The sequence below is a fragment of the Borostomias antarcticus genome (genome assembly GCF_949987555.1).
Source record: "Borostomias antarcticus genome assembly, chromosome: 9".
Classification (NCBI taxonomy): Eukaryota; Metazoa; Chordata; class Actinopteri; order Stomiiformes; family Stomiidae; genus Borostomias; species Borostomias antarcticus.
In genome coordinates, this window is record NC_140242.1 from 1,814,719 (window position 1) to 1,835,364 (window position 20,646).

A 20,646-nucleotide genomic window follows, 5' to 3' on the forward strand; every position below is an offset into this window, starting at 1 on the left:
AGAGGGGTCTCTCTGGAGGGGGAGACAGGGGGAGGAGAGGGGTCTCTCTGGAGGGGGGAGGAGAGGGGTCTCTCTGGAGGGGGTGGAGGGGGGAGGAGAGGGGTATCTCTGGAGGGGGTGGAGGAGAGAGGTCTCTCTGGAGGGGGGAGGAGAGGGGTATCTCTGGAGGGTTGGCGGGGGGAGGAGAGAGGTCTCTCTGGAGGGGGTGGAGGGGGGAGGAGAGGGGTCTCTCTGGAGGGGGTGGAGGAGAGGGGTCTCTCTGGAGGGGGTGGAGGGGGGAGGAGAGGGGTCTCTCTGGAGGGGGCAGGGGGAGGAGAGGGGTCTCTCTGGAGGGAGGTGATGGGGAGGAGTGGGGTCTCTCTGGAGGGGGTGGAGGGGGGAGGAGAGGGGTCTCTCTGGAGGGGGTGATGGGGAGGAGAGGGGTCTCTCTGGAGGGGGTGGAGGGGGGAGGAGAGGGGTCTCTCTGGAGGGGGTGATGGGGGGAGGAGAGAGGTCTCTCTGGAGGGGGTGGCGGCGGGGAGGAGAGGGGTCTCTCTGGAGGGGGTGGAGGGGGGAGGAGAGGGGTCTCTCTGGAGGGGGTGGCGGCGGGGAGGAGAGGGGTCTCTCTGGAGGGGGTGGAGGGGGGAGGAGAGGGGTCTCTCTGGAGGGGGTGGCGGGGGGGAGGAGAGGGGTCTCTCTGGAGGGGGTGGAGGGGGGAGGAGAGGGGTCTCTCTGGAGGGGGTGGCGGGGGGGAGGAGAGGGGTCTCTCTGGAGGGGGTGGAGGGGGGAGGAGAGGGGTCTCTCTGGAGGGGGTGGCGGGGGGGAGGAGAGGGGTCTCTCTGGAGGGGGTGGCGGGGGGGAGGAGAGGGGTCTCTCTGGAGGGAGGTGATGGGGAGGAGAGGGGTCTCTCTGGAGGGGGTGATGGGGAGGAGTGGGGTCTCTCTGGAGGGGGTGGAGGGGGGAGGAGAGGGGTCTCTCTTGGAGGGGGTGGCGGGGGGAGGAGAGGGGTCTCTCTGGAGGGAGGTGATGGGGGGAGGAGTGGGGTCTCTCCTGGAGGGGGGTGATGGGGGGAGGAGAGGGGTCTCTCTAGAGGGGGTGATGGGGAGGAGTGGGGTCTCTCTGGAGGGGGTGATGGGGGGAGGAGAGAGGTCTCTCTTGAGGGGGTGACAGGGGGAGGAGTGGGGTCTCTCTTGAGGGGGGTAGAGTTTACGATGACTTCTCTTTCCGTGCTCTCGGCGAATCGGCTCCGTCAGACGTCACAGATCCGTTCACTCCATTGGCTGCAAACAACAGAACAAAAAGTCAAAATCTGTTTTATTTCCACTGTAGTTTTTCGATATAGGAAGAATTTGTTTGCAGGCATGGTGCCTAACATGGGGACAACGTTGGACAGGGTGCAGGGACAGGACAGTTCAAAGAGCAGGACAAAATATAGAGATCGACCGATTCATCGGTTTTGCTGGATGTTTTTGGAACTATGGTTATCGGCTGAACTGGGTTCTAGTGGCTGATGGATGCACAGCCTCCCACCACCGTAAACAGACCATATTCAAACCATGTAGGAATAATCCACCAGATCACACTTAAGGATGTTCCGTTACATATTTAATATACTATTTACCTATTAAAAACAAAAAACAGGTATTAGCTACATTGAATTAATTAACAAGGATCTGGACCACAGCCACCCAGCAACTGACGAAAAGAAGAAGGCTACTTCATTTGAACTTAATTGAAGAGAAAAATAAAGATTTTGTCCTGGATATAGCCTACTCGTGGGTGTGAGGCAGACATTTTTAGAAATTCTCCTCAGTGAAACACAATCATTCATACAGGACATGAATAGTGAAGGAAATATGTTATGCATTGTTGGACAGTCAACCTCTAACAATACGAGTGGAACATAAGATAAGATTAAAAAAAAAAAAAAATATATATATATACAAAATGTAGAGTGGTCAGTGTACAGTATATACAGTGAGTGTGCAAAGTGTAATGTGTGTGTGAGTGTGTGTATAAAGTGTGAGGTGTGATGAGTGCGGTACGTCCCATTGCCGTCGGTATGAAACTACAATTCGGAACGGACATTTTAGTAACGATCCACTGTGAGATTTGAACGCGGACCATCTCCAAGTGGCGCCTCGTACCTTTGTCCTTCTTTGACTTGCTTTTGGGCGCGGCTGCTTTCTTCTTCATGGCCGGGGGCTGGCCGTGCTCTCTCCACCGTCGCAGCTGGAAGTTGATGAATTTCCACATCATGAAGGCCTGAGTGACGCAGATGGTGGCCAGGACCGTGATCCTGGGGGAGGAGAGAGAGGCGGGTGAGAGACGCACGTCCCTCCAGGTCAAGGGCACCCGGGACCCACACGGGACTCGGGATTAACCAGTTAACAGTTGGGAGGCGTTCCCAGACTAGGATTACTAATCTGAGAACTAAGAGGCCCTTTCAAGAGAGATTCTCAACTGACACAACATTTTTGTCAATGTAGGACTATCCATGTCAGGGAAACCTCAGCTCATTCTAGGGCGTGTTAGGGGTTAACCCCGCCCCCCTTACCGACAGAAGAGCACGTTGAAGTTCCCAGCGGCGTGTTAGGAGTTAACCCCGCCCCCCTTACCGACAGAAGAGCACGTTGAAGTTCCCCGCCGGCAGGTCCAGGCCCTGCTGCTCAGAGTTGGCCAGGCCGAACCCCACGGTGAGGACGGACAAGGACAGCGTCAGCAGCCTCCCGAGGACGAACAGGACGGCCCATATGGTGAACCTAGGACATGGACACACACACACACACACACAACCATGTCACTCAAGATCCAGGGGTCTCCCTTTCACACTCTACCCAGAGTTCCCTGTCCTCTTCTCGGGGCTTTGCCGATGGCACACCGACAAAGTGGTCGGTTTTAGCTAATGCGCGTTAACTTAACGTTACACTTCTTCGCTACTTTTTCAGCGTCTCAGTCTATGAGGGTCCGTGCGACAAACCCAGATGCATTCTGGGAGGACTCACCCCGTCTGCCGGTTCTCGTTGCTGAAGTAGACCAGGCGGGACACGTGGAACAGGACCTCCACAAAGTAGTGCAGCACCAGCAGCACGAGGCCCAGACGGTTCAGACTGGCGGACACACAAGTCAGGTCAACTTTATTCATCAAGCACACTGACAAACAAGCAGAGTTGACCAACGTGTCGTACAGCATGTGTGTTAAAACAGCTTAAAGCAGAAGAGCATCGCCCCCACTGTCAGAGTAGCCTGAGACTCAAGACCACATTCCAGCAGTTAAAGGACAATGCTCGTTTTTGACAACCTGGACCTTATTTACGACATATTATAAGACGCTTGACTCACCGAGATCACTTTGGTGTAGTTCGGAGGCATGTAGAAGAAATGTAAAATCCAGCGCGAGCCAGTATATCCATGTAATGTCGGTGGTCGGGGCACCGAGAATGCAGTTTCTAAAAATCTATTTTCTGCCGCGAAACGGTTGTTTTCATCAATCTGTCTTTATGAATCGCTAGTTGTGCTTACATAGAGCATAGGCCTGTTGTGGTTTTCACATGCCATGATCTTTAGAAACGTCTTTCGAAACGAAATAGCTTCCTCACTTGCTCCAGCACGCATGCGCACAGCGCACAATCGTTGCTCCAGCACGCTGTGCGCATGCATGCTTGAGCAAGTGAGGAAGCTATTTCGTGTCTAAATACGTTTCTAAAGATCATATTACAGAGGCATGTGAAAAACAACACAACAGGCACAACTAGCGATTCATCAAGACAGATTGATGAAAACAACCGTTTCGCGGCAGAAAATAGATTTTTAGAAACTGCATTCTCGGTGCCCCGACCACCGCCATTACATGGATATACTGGCTCGCGCTGGATTTTTAATTTCTTCTACATGCCTCCGAACTACACCAAAGTGATCTCGGTGAGTCAAACGTCTTATAATATGTCGTAAACAAGGTCCAGGTTGTCAAAAACGAGCATTGTCCTTTAAGGGTTTGGTGACTTGGCCTGATTTCCATCACTTCTTTACTTTAGACAGGGAACAATCAGGGTCTTTTATACACCTCAACAAAAACAACAAGTGAATGAATTCTCATTTTGCTGTGAGCTCCTTGTCTCTGTCAGTAGGAGGATGACGGGGAGGATGGGAGGTGTGCTAGAGAGAAGCAGGGCTTACTTGAGGACGTACGCCCCTGCGATGTGGACCAGGTAGAGAGAGATGTAGACCAGCTGACGTGGAATATCCTCCTGCAAGGCAGAGAGAGACAAGCAAAACATCAAATATTGAAGATGGCCTCAAGACGCACCCTCCACAATTATCTCTCTGCGCCATTTTGTACGCAAAGTCCACAAATCCTTGACGCAATGTTAAAATAAACAATGAACAGGCGATGAACAGGAACAGGAAAGTGCCCCAAGGTCCAGGCTCAGAAGTCTAGATGCCTTCTCATATTATTGCTCCACTATATTTTTTTCCCACACAGGTGTCTGCCTAAAAACACACACTTACCTTCTTGGTCTTTTGGAAGTAGAGTTCAGGGAGGGCGTGGAGCCAGTAGCCCAGCTGACAGATGAAGTAGAACTTCATCTGGAACCTGCATGAGGAACCTTATTTCAGTGCCATGTGCACGCAGTACTGTTAGCCATATTGGTTTAGGCTTCTTAGAGCTCTAATGCTGAATCATACGATACTGGCCAGCGTTTGAACAGTCAAAACTCCACCGCCGCGAGCATTTATGCAAAACACAGCTTACGCTAGTAGATTAGAACGAGTTACGGAGTGGTGGGCCCACGACCGGGAGACACTCCGATTAAGTCTCTCTCTCGTCTCTCCACCATATCTTTTCATTTGAAGCCGCCCTTTAGAAACCCACGCATGTCATGCATGGATTGTCATGAAACATTACATGAAATGGAAGTGATGACCTGAACTGGCCCCCGACCCCTGTAAGCATACATTACATACTGCTTAGTGCTCAGTACTTATTTCCCATGATGCAACAGCTCACGGTTCCCATACTCACGGCATCAGGGTGTGAGGATACCCTTCCCACAGCGTGACGGGATTGGACAGGAAGTTCTCCTGGAAAGGAAGCAGAGTAGCGATGAGCAGGATTGACTCAAACAGACCCGACAGGTGAATCCCAGAAGTGGGCCCTCTTTCCCCGCCTCCATCTGGAAGACCTGGGAGGAGGCGGAGCCTGCCCTGGGAGGAGGCGGAGCCTCGAGAGGAACGTTGGATTTTCTCCTCCAATGCATTTTGAGAGGCTTTCTGCGACACAGCCAGCTCTAGAGACCGGCCCAGCATGCATTGCAGGGTGTGACACCTACCGAGAGCAGGATGCTGGTCCCCCAGCCGAAGGAGAACAGATAGAAGGCACTGAGCTGGCCGGACTCATTGAACTTGCTGTGCTTGGTCTTGGAAAAATGCATCTTCCTGTTGATCTTCTGCATAAACAAATATGAAGAGACAGATTATTAAAGGAACACTCACTGCATGCTGGGTATTCAGTGTAAGACATTATGTCACATGATGTGATGAGATGACTGATAACTGCGTGCGCGTGTGTATGTGTGTGTGTGTGTACTCATTAGCTCCAGAGTCCAGACCAGTAACCTGGAGATACAGCACACTATCATCTGAACAGTGTGTGTGTGTGTGTGTGTGTGTGTGTGTGTGTGTGTGTGTGTTACTCACATCCAGCACATACTCCTGTATGATGGCGTGCATAATGATGGCCACCAGCATGTAGAAGAAGACAGTAGCCAGGTCTTTGAGGCCATGGTGGAAGTGGTTCACAGTAGTCTCATCCAGGCCCTCTGAGACACACACACGCACACACGCACACACATACACACACACGCATGCATACACACACACACACACACACACGCACGCACACACACACACACACATTAGGCTGTTACATCAGTGGCATTTTGTGCTAGATTGTCAAAAACAACAGGTGACAAGCATATTCAGGGAGGAAACTGCACCCCTCTAGTATACTGAAAAGAAAAGATTATATTATCTCATTAAAGCAATACATCGCGATATTTGTCTGGTGCTAATTCTCCAATTAAATTTACTAAAAGTAAGCTGAATCGTCCAAACAGTCTACTCAGAAAGATAATACATTAACATTTATTATATTTTAAAACTCGCGCCCCCGGGACGCAGCATTCAGACGAAGTGCGCATGCGCAACGTTGTGCTTAAACAACACAGTAGTAGCTAACTATTCCGGCGTCTATGGATATCATGCGTTTTTTAGCTCAATGATATCATGACGGAGGTGAGAAAACCGAAGCAAAACATCACAGAGGAAGCCAGAAAAAGAAAAAGACAATCTGATAACGTTACGACAGTACGACAGTGCACTTACTCGCAGAGCCTGTGGGGGCGCAGTTCCGAGAAAACGCGATGTATTGCTTTAATGTAGTAATAAGCAGTCCCCCAAATCAAAGGCCGGGAAACCAGGCCAAACACAACAAGCAGCAGAGTAAGCAGATTCACTAACAGGCCCTGTAGATGCACTGATACTCTGCTCGTTTATCTTATGGGATACCAGTCTGTAAATGAGTTACAAACACAGGCAAACAGCAAGCTTTCTGTGATAAGACCACCAGCAGCTCAAACACACACCAACACCAGCAGACATCAGTAACACCTGGCCAGGCATATCTCTACAGGGAAACCAGCACAGCCTCACAACACATGATTAAAGTTGGCACAGAACTGTTAACCTTGAGCCGTAATCGGCACGACTGTCCTGTATTACCCAGCGCCTCGGCCCCAATTCACCCAAGACAACTTTGCCACAAGAGAACTTTATAAATCAGGTGGACTAAATATAGCTCTATGGAAAAAGGAGGTGTTGGAAAAAAAGGTGTGAGGAGAAGCACAGGAATGGAGTAACAGAGTTCGACAGTATAAACAACACGCTTTCAACGGAGGCTGACTTTCAAGTAATAGCTTTGAAGGACTGGTAAGAAAGATAAACAAGTCATTGTCAAGATGCAAATTAGATACTGCATTACTAAGGCAGAGTGCCAACGCTCCAAACAGCATGGCTACTGCAGCGCTGGCATAACTAGTTCACTGCACTCGCATAACTAAGTAGACAACCGACTCACCGTTCGCTGAGATGGTGACGTTGTACTGGACCGTTATGAACAGCACCGCGACCTTTGAAGTCACCTGCACAAAAGAAAGAGGGAAGATATTGTTTAAATATGAGACGCAGACAAGTGTAGGCTATATGACTCAGTGACCTGGTCAAGCCACATTACTTCCTCTTCAACAGGCTTTGTGGGAATTGTGGTGTGTCTCGCCATAAGGGTGGCGAATAACCAACCACCAAGTGAGATATCTACTACTGAGTGCAAGGTATTCATTTGACTACTCCAGGCCAACATCATAAATGAGGATGGACAAATACATGGTAAAAATGTGCATATGATTTAATCAGTTTGAGGCTGAATTGTACACTATCTGGTCTTCTTACGAGAATATCATTGCCTCAATGGTCTAGCCTTCACAGCATCAAACCAAATAAGAAAACTGCAACTCCCATGATGCTTCATAAACTCGATGCTGGCGCTGGTTCTCAGTGAGAGATGCCCCCCCCTCCACCAAACCCATAAAGTCAAAGGTAATGCAGTGGTAAAATCCCTCCAACAACCTAAAGCGGCTATAGCGGCTATGTGAAAAGGTATTTAATACGCACAGTAGCCTATAGTCTACGACCTGAACGGTCTTTCGTTCCCATATGAACTTAGTTCCTGGGGCCGAGCGGGTGTGTGATGACAGCGCTCTGCATCGCTCTGTGATTGCCACGTAACACTTGATCTGCGCACAAAAGGAACCACGCGTAATTGTGTTGCCCAATACTGGACCCATCGCGCTTTCTCCATCTCAGCTCCAACCTTCACAATGCTGCTTGTTCCGGGTATTTCATTGTTTCCTCCGACAGATCTCGCTGGTTTTAAACTGACTATTTTGTCCAACGATTCAGATTAACGAGTGGTTTTGCTGGAAGTGATCAGTAAAGCTACCAGCTGGGGACGTCTGGCCAGTTGGGACAATCTGGCAACATTGAGAACCTTTTCTTTAACCGAGAGAGAATCACACATTAACAGCATCACGTTTGGTGTGTAGCGTAATAAGATGACCAAGCACACACACACAAAAACTTTGAAATTGTCCCTAGAGGAAGTAGCCTTGAGAAGAATAGATCAGCCATGACCGCTTCAAGAGGCGAGACAGGACGCAGACGACTCGGCATCATCCCCCCCGACTGGACACTAAACCGACGAGATCCCCCAGACTTTACACGGCGATAAAAACACAATTCAACATGTGTCCAGACCTACCTCAAACATCAGCCCGAGAAGGAACACCATAGCAACACAGGAAACAATATCTGCATGGTTCTGGATGACAAACTCGTGGCTCAGCACCGGCGGGTTCTTGTTGGTCTTTTTACGGAGCCCCATCTTGATGCAATTCAACTCAACTTTGCTGCTCAAAGACAAGCCGACGAGCACGTATTGGGCAGGCTGGGTACCCCTCCGTCCGAGAATGTGCAGGCTGCCTGCTCGTCTCGACCAGGGCCAGGCTGGAGGCAGATTGAATGGCGTGTCACTCCGCTTCTTGGGGGAGGTTCCAGTCGATGCGCTCCGGAGAGAGAGCCGCTTTACGCACGGAGTAAAAAACACCGCCTGTTCCCTTTACCGCCCCCTTCGTGTCTGGAGTGGAGTGGTTCGTAGTAAAATGCCTCCATAGAGGAAATCCCAAGTGAAGTGTTTGGCACTCGTTTATTGAGCGACAGTCTCCAGTCTCCACACACACACACACACACACACACACACACACACACACACACACACACACACACACACACACACACAAACACACATACACATATACATACACACACACATTAACAAGCCTATTCAGGGAGGAAACTGCACCCCTCTAGTATACTGAAAAGAAAAGATTATATTATCTCAATTAAAGCAATACATCGCGATTGCCAGTTAGAGCCTACAACGTGTAGTTCCGATTTTTTATACTTTTATATGAATTATTACTGCGCAACATGGCAGCTACATCGTTAATGTCTAGTCTGGCATTGGTTTTGGTTGCTAGTAGAGCTTGTTGTTTGTTGCTTTAGAATAGCTGGTGTAACCATATGCTCCACATATCTGGAACAAACTTCCAGAAAACTGCAGGTCTGCTGCAACTCTCAGTTCTTTTGAATCAAGACTGAATACTTTTCTTTTTTTATTAAATTAAATAATTATTCATTCATACACTGCAACTTTTATTCGTGTATTTTATTTTTCCTGCATTTTGTTTTAAATGTCATTTTTCTGCATTTCGTTTTATATGACCTTTTATGTGTTGCACTTTGTCTTGATGCTTTTAATGTCTCACACATAGCCTTGCCTTGCCTGCCCAGGGCGGGGTTACCCGGGTCTGACGCTTGGGAGGCGGACGCGCTGACTGTTGCGCCAATAGGGACGTCCCACTTGGAGGGACTGTCAGTGCTCCTTTGAGGAGTGAGTTTCACCAGTTTCACTCGGTTACTCAGGTCGTACCCAGGGGTGGGAAACTTGCTGAAAGCAAAGGTAACGGCCACTTTCCATTTCATATGGTTCCACACCCATTCCAAACCATGCATCAAGAATTAATCCCAATACGTGCTTGCTTTGATACACTTGGTTTCAAACACACTCACAGGAAATGTATAAGTAATGTCATGTTCACTTAGTCCTCTTTGTGACCCAGAATTGCACGAGATGTCCCAGAATGAGCCTCTGATTTGGGTGTATCTCTGAGTTAGAAATATGTGGTCGTTGTGTAAGACTTTTTTCTCTTTAATTTCTTTCACCGACTTAATTAGGGACAGAGCCTTAGAGACTGCTTTATTAAGTCAAGTCATGGGAGCGTTGTAATGAAATTATGGAAATAATTCCAGAACCGCAACGTTGTCATGGAGGATTACACGCCAGTAACAGCAGAGATGCACAAAATATGATCAATTTCCCCTTGGGTGGATTAATACATGCAGTAAAAAACAACAACAACACATAACTGTGTAGCCCAGTGTAATTGGTTCAACTCCTCAGTAGAAATCCTGCCCACTCATGCCATCGATTCGCTAGGTTTTCGCCCGCGTAAAGCAACGTTTATGTGAGGTGGTCGTGTGTGTTGGTCAGTCAGAGGGCCCGAGATAAAATTCAGCAGGGGAAGCGAGTGTGACACCCAACCCGTGACAGTGGTGCCGTGACCCAGATACATGGCTCAGCTCGACCAGCTGGGGTTGCTGGGGTGTGTGTAATGAGTTCAGACGGGTGAGTGTAACCAAGTTGAATTGGTTAAACTCGCTACTCAGTATAAATACCGCCCACCTGCGCTATCAAATCACTAGATTGTCGGTGGGGTTGCTGGTCAAAGCCGTGTTTAGAATAGAATAGAAAGTCTATTGTGTCCTATATAACCAGTATGTGTTTAGAATAGAATAGAAAGTTGAATGTGTCATATATAACCAGTATGTGTTTAGAATAGAATAGAAAGTTTAATGTGTCATATATAACCAGTATGTGTTTAGAATAGAATAGAAAGTCTATTGTGTCCTATATAACCAGTATGTGTTTAGAATAGAATAGAAAGTTGAATGTGTCATATATAACCAGTATGTGTTTAGAATAGAATAGAAAGTCTAATGTGTCATATATAACCAGTATGTGTTTAGAATAGAATAGAAAGTCTAATGTGTCATATATAACCAGTATGTGTTTAGAATAGAATAGAAAGTCTAATGTGTCATATATAACCAGTATGTGTTTAGAATAGAATAGAAAGTTTATTGTGTCATACTGTATATAACCAGTACGTGTTGAGAATAGAATAGAAAGTTGAATGTGTCATATATAACCAGTATGTGTTTAGAATAGAATAGAAAGTTGAATGTGTCATATATAACCAGTATGTGTTTAGAATAGAATAGAAAGTTGAATGTGTCATATATAACCAGTATGTGTTTAGAATAGAATAGAAAGTTGAATGTGTCATATATAACCAGTATGTGTTTAGAATAGAATAGAAAGTTGAATGTGTCATAGTATGTGTTTAGAATAGAATAGAAAGTTGAATGTGTCATATATAACCAGTATGTGTTTAGAATAGAATAGAAAGTCTAATGTGTCATATATAACCAGTATGTGTTTAGAATAGAATAGAAAGTCTAATGTGTCATATATAACCAGTATGTGTTTAGAATAGAATAGAAAGTCTATTGTGTCATATATTACCAGTATGTGTTTAGAATAGAATAGAAAGTCTAATGTGTCATATATAACCAGTATGTGTTTAGAATAGAATAGAAAGTCTAATGTGTCATATATAACCAGTATGTGTTTAGAATAGAATAGAAAGTCTATTGTGTCATATATAACCAGTATGTGTTTAGAATAGAATAGAAAGTCTAATGTGTCATATATAACCAGTATGTGTTTAGAATAGAATAGAAAGTCTAATGTGTCATATATATAACCAGTATGTGTTTAGAATAGAAAGTTGAATGTGTCATATATAACCAGTATGTGTTTAGAATAGAAAGTTGAATGTGTCATATATAACCAGTATGCGTTTAGAATAGAATAGAAAGTCTAATGTGTCATATATAACCAGTATGTGTTTAGAATAGAATAGAAAGTCTAATGTGTCATATATAACCAGTATGTGTTTAGAATAGAATAGAAAGTCTAATGTGTCATATATAACCAGTATGTGTTTAGAATAGAATAGAAAGTTGAATGTGTCATATATCACCAGTATGTGTTTAGAATAGAAAGTCTAATGTGTCATATATAACCAGTATGTGTTTAGAATAGAAAGTTTATTGTGTCATATATAACCAGTATGTGTTTAGAATAGAAAGTTTATTGTGTCATATATAACCAGTACCAGTACAGGTACATTGTAATTATTGTCATCGCTTGTCCTTACAGTGTCTTATCAGCACTAATCAGTTTGTCATTCTAGTCCTAGGTATGCAGCTAGACATTTAAAGGTTCCCAAACAGGGAATTTACTCTCTGTAGTCTAGCATTCTATCAATTTGTTCATCATCTACATATCCTATCCTATCATGGGAGACTGTACTGTGTGAGGAGGACCCGAGATCAAACCCATGATCCCAAGTCATGATGGAAGCACTGAAGTGATGCAGTGACATGTGCTTGAGGAGAAGACCACACCACAACCCTTCCCACGACGGACTCGGTACACATGATCTCCATGTCACCTGAGTGCTCTGTGTTCACGCAGACATCATCCGTCTAGTCTGTGCTCTGAACGCACACACACACACACACGCGCACACACAGCACATGACAGATTTTTTTTGTTTGTTATCCAAACCACCAATTTACATACAAAGAGAAGTTTACACACATGATCACTAAACCGTAGACGCATGACCACGGACACGTGGAAGTGGAACCAGAAAATTAAAAAAAAAAAAAAAACTTAAATGTAAGGAATGGCACTAATGCTGAGAATGTCCTGTCGTTCCTGTACTGTGAGAGAGCAAGAGAGGGAAGTGTGTGTGTGCTTGGACATACTGTGTTTATGTGAATGTACAGTTTCAGTACACACCCCTCCTTTTAGCCCTATGATGACATTGCACCTGTTGATTAACAGAAATGTTGTCAGGGTGGAGCTTCGTCACATGGGTTTCAAGAAGGGAACTCATGTCTTGGGAACACCGGTCACATCGGTCACTTGCTTCCTAAACTGTCATGATGAGTGACAAGCTCCTGTAAGTAAGATTTTATTTGTCACATTCATGATTGTTGGGCGATTATTGTTCACCCATATTCTTTTTTTTTGTCAATGGTCTGAAAAATGTTAAATTCTGATTACTTTTCTCTGTAGAATAACTTAGATTAATGATTGAACAGAATTTATATGTAGTGTGCCTTGACATTTGGCTCAACTAAGGAAATTTAGGTACTGGTTAATCCATGAAACAGGTGAAGAGCCTTGGTTTTGTGGACTAAGATTATTGTATAAGAAGAACAGGGAGCATCAGTATGTTATGTAACTGTTCATACCAGGTTTTTATAGTCCTGACGTAGAGCACATTTCTAATCTGTCATGCTGTGTACTGTACATACACTAAGTAGGTGTGTGTATCAGCAGTGACTCATCAAGTGGAAGCAAAGGGCAGTGTAAAATCAGACTCCTATCACAGCTATGACGTTTATGCTCACCATCCAGATTTCTCACTACATTACATTACATTACATTACAGTCATTTAGCCGACGCTTTTATCCAAAGCGACTAACAATAATTGCATTTAACGTAGGAAGAGCCAATGTACTACTACTTGCCAGAACTCACAAGTGCATCTTCTTTCTAAAACAAGTGACTAAGAGCATAATCTAGTGGCTGGACTAATGGCTGGACAAAGGTATAAGCAGTTGCAGTAACATCATGATATAATCTTACCGTACTATACAGTGCATATTGAATTGTTGTAACCTTGAGTTGTTGTCAAGCTGAATGAGGCTTCTCAAACATAATGTGGGTTTAGCTTGGACAGAATGGCCTCACCCAGAACAAGACGGAGATGACAACTTACCCTTACCCCTGACCCGGCCTGACCAACCATCTTAACACATCTACCTACCTTCAACGCAGAGGGAACACCGAGCTTCTACTGTAAGATGCTCCAGTCAGAATACACTAGACTTCGATGGACATGCGCCGTTGTGGGACTGGTGCTGTACATAGTGGACATTCTGACAGACATTGGACTAGCCGTGCGCTACATCGCAGACGGAGACCTCCTCTGGGCTGGTCTGACTCTTCTGTTCGTGCTGACCGCAGCATCGGTCACACAGATATTCAGCTATGTGTGGCACAGGGACGATGCGGACAAGGCTGAGCCGGAATGGGACAGTACTATCACTGGGATTCCCGAGAGTGGACTCATTGGCCTCCACGTTATAGGCATGGGCATCTTGACCAGGTGGGTAGTGATGAAGGATTTACTCACGTTATAGGCAGGGGCATCTTGACCAGGTGGGTAGTGATGAAGGATTGTACTCCACCTGGTATCTTAAGGGACATTGGGTTCACTGCAAAAACATTAGTTAAAATACAAGAAATAAATACTGAATTTGAGGAGAAATTACTTAATACTAGTGACATAATCTGTCCATGCAGCAAGATCATTTTACTTATAAGAAATCTTAAAATAATCTGGTTCGAGTCTAGAAATGAGATAGAAACTAGTAAATAACTTTTAAAACAAGATAATAAATCTCATTCTTCCAAATGTAAGATTTAAAATCTTGGCAAGCAGAGAACAATTTGCAGTGTTCATTCGTAAGCACAACAACATGACAGATGGGGAAGTGGTTTATGTCTGATTCTAGAAGGTATCTGAAGCATGTGGGGTGGTAGAATTATGTCTATGAACTTTTCAGACCGGATTTACTACAACAGTACCTTGGAATTCATAATTATGTGTTCTTATGAGTTTCTTGGACATGACACAACAGATTAACATGTATCTCCATTTGTGTTTCTGCTTGCCTTTCTTTGTGTGTGTTTGTCATTCTGTCTGTCTGTCTGTCTGTATGACTGACTGTCTGTCTGTCTGACTGACTGACTGACTGACTGACTGACTGTCTGTCTGTCTGTCTGTCTGTCTGTCTGTCTGTCTGTCTGTCTGTCTGTTGCCTGTCTGTCTGTCTCTGTCTGCCGTCTGTCTGTCTGCTGACTGTCTGTCTGTCTGCTGACTGTCTGTCTGTCTCTGTCTGCCATCTGTCTGCCGTCTGTCTGTCTGTCTGCTGACTGTCTGTCTGCTGTCTGTCTACTCATCTGTCTGTCTGTCTCTGCCTGTCTATCTGCTGTCTGTCTGTCTCCGTCTGTCTGCCTGTCTCTCTGTCTCTGTCTCTCTGTCTATCTGTCTGTCTGTCTGTCTGTCTGTCTGTCTGTCTGTCTGTCTGTCTACACACCTGCTTGCCTTGCTGCCTGCAGGTCTGTATGTCAGCCTGTCTGTCTGTCTGACTGTCTGACTGTCTGTCTGTCTGTCTGTCTGTCTGTCTCTCCATCTGCATACAGCGTGCATAATGCCATGTCACTCCATGTCCATTAGGTTTTTCGAGTTGCTGAGGAGGGGTTTCTGGGCCGCCTGGGCGAGGTCGTCTGAGGAGGACGCTGAGGAGGAGAAGGCGGGTCGGAGAGACGTCCACCTGGCCCTGTTTGGTCTGGCTGCAGACCTGAACATGCTCAAGCTGTTCGAGACCTTCCTGGAGAGTGCTCCACAGCTGCTGCTTCAACTCTACATCATGCTGGGGCACCACCACAGCTCCCTCATTCAGAGTGAGTATCTGGGGAGTGTGTATTTGTTTATTAGTTTGTTCATTACTTGGTAAATGAATAAATGCACTGCACTTATATAGCGCTTTTATCCAAAGGGGTCCCTCTTTCACCCATTCACACACACATTCACACATCAATGGAGGCAGCTGCCATGCAAGGTGCTAACCTGCTCATTGGAAGCAATTTGGTGTTCAGTGTCTTGCCCAAGGACACTTTGACATGTCGTCAGGAGGAGCCAGGATTCGAACCGCTGACCCTACCATCATAGGACGACCCGGCGACCTGCTCTACTGAGCCACAGCCATCCCACTTATCTCTCTGCTATTGTCAGTCAGCCAGCCAACCAGCCAACCAGCCAGCCAGCCAACCAGCCAGCCAGCCAGCCAGCCAGCCAGCCAGCCAGCCAACCAGCCAGCCAGCCAGCCAGCCAGCCAGCCAGCCAGCCAGCATACAAGCCAACCAGCCAACCAGCCAACCAACTAGCCAGCCAGCCAACAAGCCAACCAGCCAACCAACTAGCCAGCCAGCCAACAAGCCAACCAGCCAACCAGCCAGCCAGCCAGCCTACAAGCCAACCAGCCAACCAGCCAGCCAGCCAGCCAGCCAGCCAACCAGCCAACCAGCCAGCCAACCAGCCAACCAGCCAGCCAACCAGCCAGCCAGCCAACAAGCCAACCAGCCAACCAGCCAGCCAGCCAACAAGCCAACCAGCCAACCAGCCAGCCAACCAGCCAACCAGCCAGCCAACAAGCCAACCAGCCAGCCAACCAGCCAGCCAGCCAACCAGCCAGCCAACAAGCCAACCAGCCAGCCAGCCAGCCAACAAGCCAACCAGCCAGCCAGCCAGCCAGCCAACCAGCCAACCAGCCAGCCAACAAGCCAACCAGCCAGCCAGCCAGCCAACCAGCCAGCCAACCAACCAGCCAGCCAACCAGCCAGCCAGCCAGCCAGCCAGCCAGCCAACCAGTCATCTGTCTGTCTGTCTGTCTGACTGTCTGTCTGTCTGTCTGTCTGTCTGTCTGACTGTTGAATTCTTCCCTTCTCAGGTCTCTCCTTGGTGGGCTCCTTCGCCAACCTCGCCTGGGCCATGGTGGAATACCGCCTCTGTCTGCGTAGATCCCTGCCCCACCTTGCCGAGATGCCCTCCGGCCTGCCCACGGCGGTCTACCTGCTCTACAAGCTCCTCACCATCACCTCCCGCATCCTCAGCTACAGCCTGTTCCTCATACTGACCGTCTACAGCGTCGCAGGACTGGCGGCCATCTGGCTAATGGGCACCATCTGGGCTTTCTGGCTTCAGACAGACTTCTGTACGTCTAGAAGGATAGAGTGGCTCTACCGGGCCGTCGTGGGAGTTGTCCTCACCTTCACCTTCTTCAACGTCCAGGGACAGGGCACTAGAGCGGCCATGAGCGCGTACTACGTGTTCTACTTCCTGGTGAGCCTGGCTGCTCCGGTCCTGCTGGGCCTGCTGAAGCCTGAGGTGAGGGATGCAGAGTTCTTTTGTCCTGTGGTTCTGGTGATCGTGGTAGGTACGGTTCTGGGGCTGCTCTGTTTGCTCCTGTACTACGCCCTCCTGCAGCCCCGAGGAAAGTGCCGGGAGGCAGACGAGGTGGACGGACTGGACAGAGAGCCGAGTGACATGCGGAGGATGAGGCGTTTTCTGCAGCCTTGAGCTGCTTCTTCTTCTTGTGTCACAGACAGCACTTTATAGGGTTGGATTGGAGTTCATTGACTTCTCAGCGGCATGTAAATCGTGTGCTAAACTCTCAGGAGAAAACGAGCGGACTGTTTTGTCAAATGAGAATAGACTCAGAAAATAAAAGAGTTAAACGTTCCCTGGATTCATTGGAAGGGACCGCACTCTCCTCCACCAAAAACTCACACGGTGGACTGCCTTGCTTCAATGATGCATGTTCCAAAGTTTGCACAACGCGCTTCACCAGTGCACTTTCTCCGGTGCGTTTCTCGTCCAAGGAAGTGATCTCGGCCACATTTATAGTTTTAGAATGATGAAAGCCTTTTCTCTGAGATGGCTTGACTTAGCCCCCAACCTTTTATATAAAAAAACATTTACTATACTATACTTAAATAGCACATAGCCACTAGCCTAGCTTCGCCATCCTGATCATGTGACCCACATTGTTTCTCGTGGAGAAAGATCACATGATCAGGGTGGCGAAGCCAGGCTAGTACATATGTGCTATTTAAGTGCAAAAAAAGTAAAAGGTAGGGGGCAGAAAGTTAAAACAACCTGCAGAAAAGGCTTTCATTGTTCAAACTGTCTTCACTCTGGTGAGTAATGAAAATATATCGCCTGTAGATACTGAAGAGCAGACTGAGTGAAACAACTAATGGAGAAATGTTGGTCTCTGTCAGGTCATAGTGGAGAGCTTCTCTGGTCCTGACCCTCACCAACGCCCTGGACCAGAGAACCATGGCCCAGTCACTATAGTGTCTAGCTACTGTATGACATACTCCATCTTGCCATTCCTACACACTGCTTGGTGTTCTGCTATACACAATTTTAAATTGCACTTAGTTTGTCCAATATAAACCAGACCATACGACAAGCACACTTCAACATATAAATAACATGGATGGTGTTACAGTTAATAAAACTCTTGGTTTTATATTCCTGTCTGGTCTGGGTGATAGAATACCTTGGTGTTCATAGTATTAGAACAATAAGTGCATCTGCTACAACAAACATTGCCACATAACTCTACTCAGCCAATTAGAACGAGTGCTGGGTGATTTATACATAGATGTGACAAGAGTCACGTATGTTCCTTCCTCTTTTAAAACAGAATCTAGCTGGTCGCGTCATAATGTTTCTCAAGTGAGGATCATATTTCAGTATCCCAGTGCTTGCGAATAATATTCTTAATGGCTTGGGATGAGGCATTATACTCTGAAACATTGTAACTCTATTGTCTTGAGCTTCTTTGCTATCAGGTCTCCCTTTGTACATATTTAGTCATTTCTAGCCACATACAATGGATGCTTTAGAACCTGTTTTAACTCTGTTTGAATCTGTAATGCATTCCATCAGCATTCATCTCAAAGTCTGCACTCATTACAAGGTGTACAACCTGTCCATATGGAATGCTCTTAATCCTACAGTACGTCTAGGGTGGTGGCTATGTGCATGCAACACACTATAGGAGTCAGTACTACTACTTGCAAGAACTCACAAGTGCATCTCCTTTCTAAAACAAGTGACTAAGTCACTTGACTAAGTGACTTTGCCTTCAGCACTATCTAGTGCTGAAGGCAAAGTGAAGAGTAGCAAAACAAACAAACAATGCAATAGGTGCTTAAGAGGGAGGATCAGGATCTTATCTCTTGCATATAATTTTCAGTTGCTTTTCTTCACTTTGCCTAAATACACTCACTTTGTGTAAGGCATTCTGTATCTGCATTCAATATCCACACCTCCACTCACAGTCCTCTGAAGCTGTTTACTTTGTTCATGTGGGAATAATGAAGTTGACCTCATAAACTAGCCCAGTGCCCTTCTAGCCTCTTGGCTTCTTGTGTACTTCTGACATCACATGATTATTCTCACGCACATTCTGCTGGTCAAAGTCTTTAGGTGTGTCACCAGACAGACAGACTGCTCCAGTAACTCCTCCTGTGGTCGAACAGTCTGCAACACATAGACATAACACTAGGTGGCGTCATTGTATTTATAAGGACCTGTGGCTATCGATTATTCTATTGTTACCTCCATGTACATAGGGACTGTTTTTTCACTGGGGGTTCAGGGAATTTCACCCCCGATATTCAAAGACCTGTCAGCACAAGAAAGCAGTATTAAAGAAATGTATCACACTTGGCTTTGCTGGAAGATGCTGAATGACTGTCAGTTATACTGTACAATTCAGGAAGTTACCAATTTATGTTACTAGTGGGAATGTCAGCAGTTTGTGGAATTTTCAATTGATAGCAAAGTTACCATAATGCATGTAAGTTTCAATAAATGTATATGTTTTCAGAAACATCGTGATGATGCCTTTAAAATTCAAAAGCTAGCCTAGGTCATGGCAGGTTCAATCATTTAATTAAAATCTACTGAGCTGGATCATCACACAGGGCACAAACAGACTGAGAAAGCAACTCTGGCACACATCACGTAGCCTAAAGTACCATCACCTAGCCTACAATAACATCACCTAGCCTACAATAACATCACCTAGCCTACAGTACCATCACCTAGCCTACAATAACATCACCTAGCCTACAGTAGCCTACCATCACCTAGCCTACAATAACATCATCTAGCCTACAATAACATCACCTAGCCTACAGTACCATCACCTAGCCTACCATCACCTAGCCTACAGTACCATCACCTAGCCTACAGTAACATCACCTAGCCTACAATAACATCACCTAGCCTACAGTACCATCACCTAGCCTACAGTACCATCACCTAGCCTACAATGACATCACCTAGCCTACAATAACATCACCTAGCCTACAGTACCATCACCTAGCCTACAGCACCATCACCTAGCCTACAATAACATCACCTAGCCTACAATAACATCACCTAGCCTACAGTACCATCACCTAGCCTACAGTACCATCACCTAGCCTACAATAACATCACCTAGCCTACAGTACCATCACCTAGCCTACAGTACCATCACCTAGCCTACAGTATCATCACCTAGCCTACAGTACCATCACCTAGCCTACAGTATCATCATCTAGCCTACAATAACATCACCTAGCCTACAGTATCATCACCTAGCCTACAGTACCATCACCTAGCCTACAGTACCATCACCTAGCCTACAGTATCATCACCTAGCCTACAATAACATCACCTAGCCTACAGTACCATCACCTAGCCTACAGTACCATCACCTAGCCTACAGTACCATCACCTAGCCTACAGTACCATCACCTAGCCTACAATAACATCACCTAGCCTACAATAACATCACCTAGCCTACCATCACCTAGCCTACAGTACCATCACCTAGCCTACCATCACCTAGCCTACAATAACATCACCTAGCCTACAGTACCATCACCTAGCCTACCATCACCTAGCCTACAGTATCATCACCTAGCCTACAGTATCATCACCTAGCCTACAATAACATCACCTAGCCTACAGTACCATCACCTAGCCTACAGTACCATCACCTAGCCTACAATAACATCACCTAGCCTACAGTATCATCACCTAGCCTACAATAACATCACCTAGCCTACAGTACCATCACCTAGCCTACAGTACCAT

General features: G+C 46.4%; 2 protein-coding genes across 2 annotated transcripts; one reads left to right on the plus strand and one right to left on the minus strand.

Moving 5' to 3' along the window:
* Positions 1-684: 684 nt before the first annotated feature.
* tram1 (translocation associated membrane protein 1) lies at positions 685-8,645 on the minus strand. The gene is made up of 11 exons (XM_084443619.1): positions 8,354-8,645; positions 7,115-7,178; positions 5,677-5,798; positions 5,310-5,426; positions 5,003-5,061; positions 4,489-4,573; positions 4,156-4,226; positions 2,985-3,089; positions 2,598-2,741; positions 2,127-2,278; positions 685-1,259 (listed from the first exon to the last, which is right to left on the minus strand). The coding sequence occupies exons 1-11, from the start codon at positions 8,474-8,476 to the stop codon at positions 1,186-1,188; spliced, it is 1,116 nt and encodes a 371-aa protein (XP_084299745.1). The 5' UTR covers positions 8,477-8,645; the 3' UTR covers positions 685-1,185.
* A 5,075-nt stretch (positions 8,646-13,720) lies between these two features.
* On the plus strand, positions 13,721-17,061 carry xkr9 (XK, Kell blood group complex subunit-related family, member 9; the record flags this gene model as incomplete). The annotated part of the gene is made up of 3 exons (XM_084443506.1): positions 13,721-14,025; positions 15,160-15,386; positions 16,433-17,061. 3 exons carry the CDS (start codon positions 13,721-13,723, stop codon positions 17,059-17,061), a joined length of 1,161 nt encoding a protein of 386 aa, XP_084299632.1.
* Between the last annotated feature and the right edge of the window lie 3,585 nt (positions 17,062-20,646).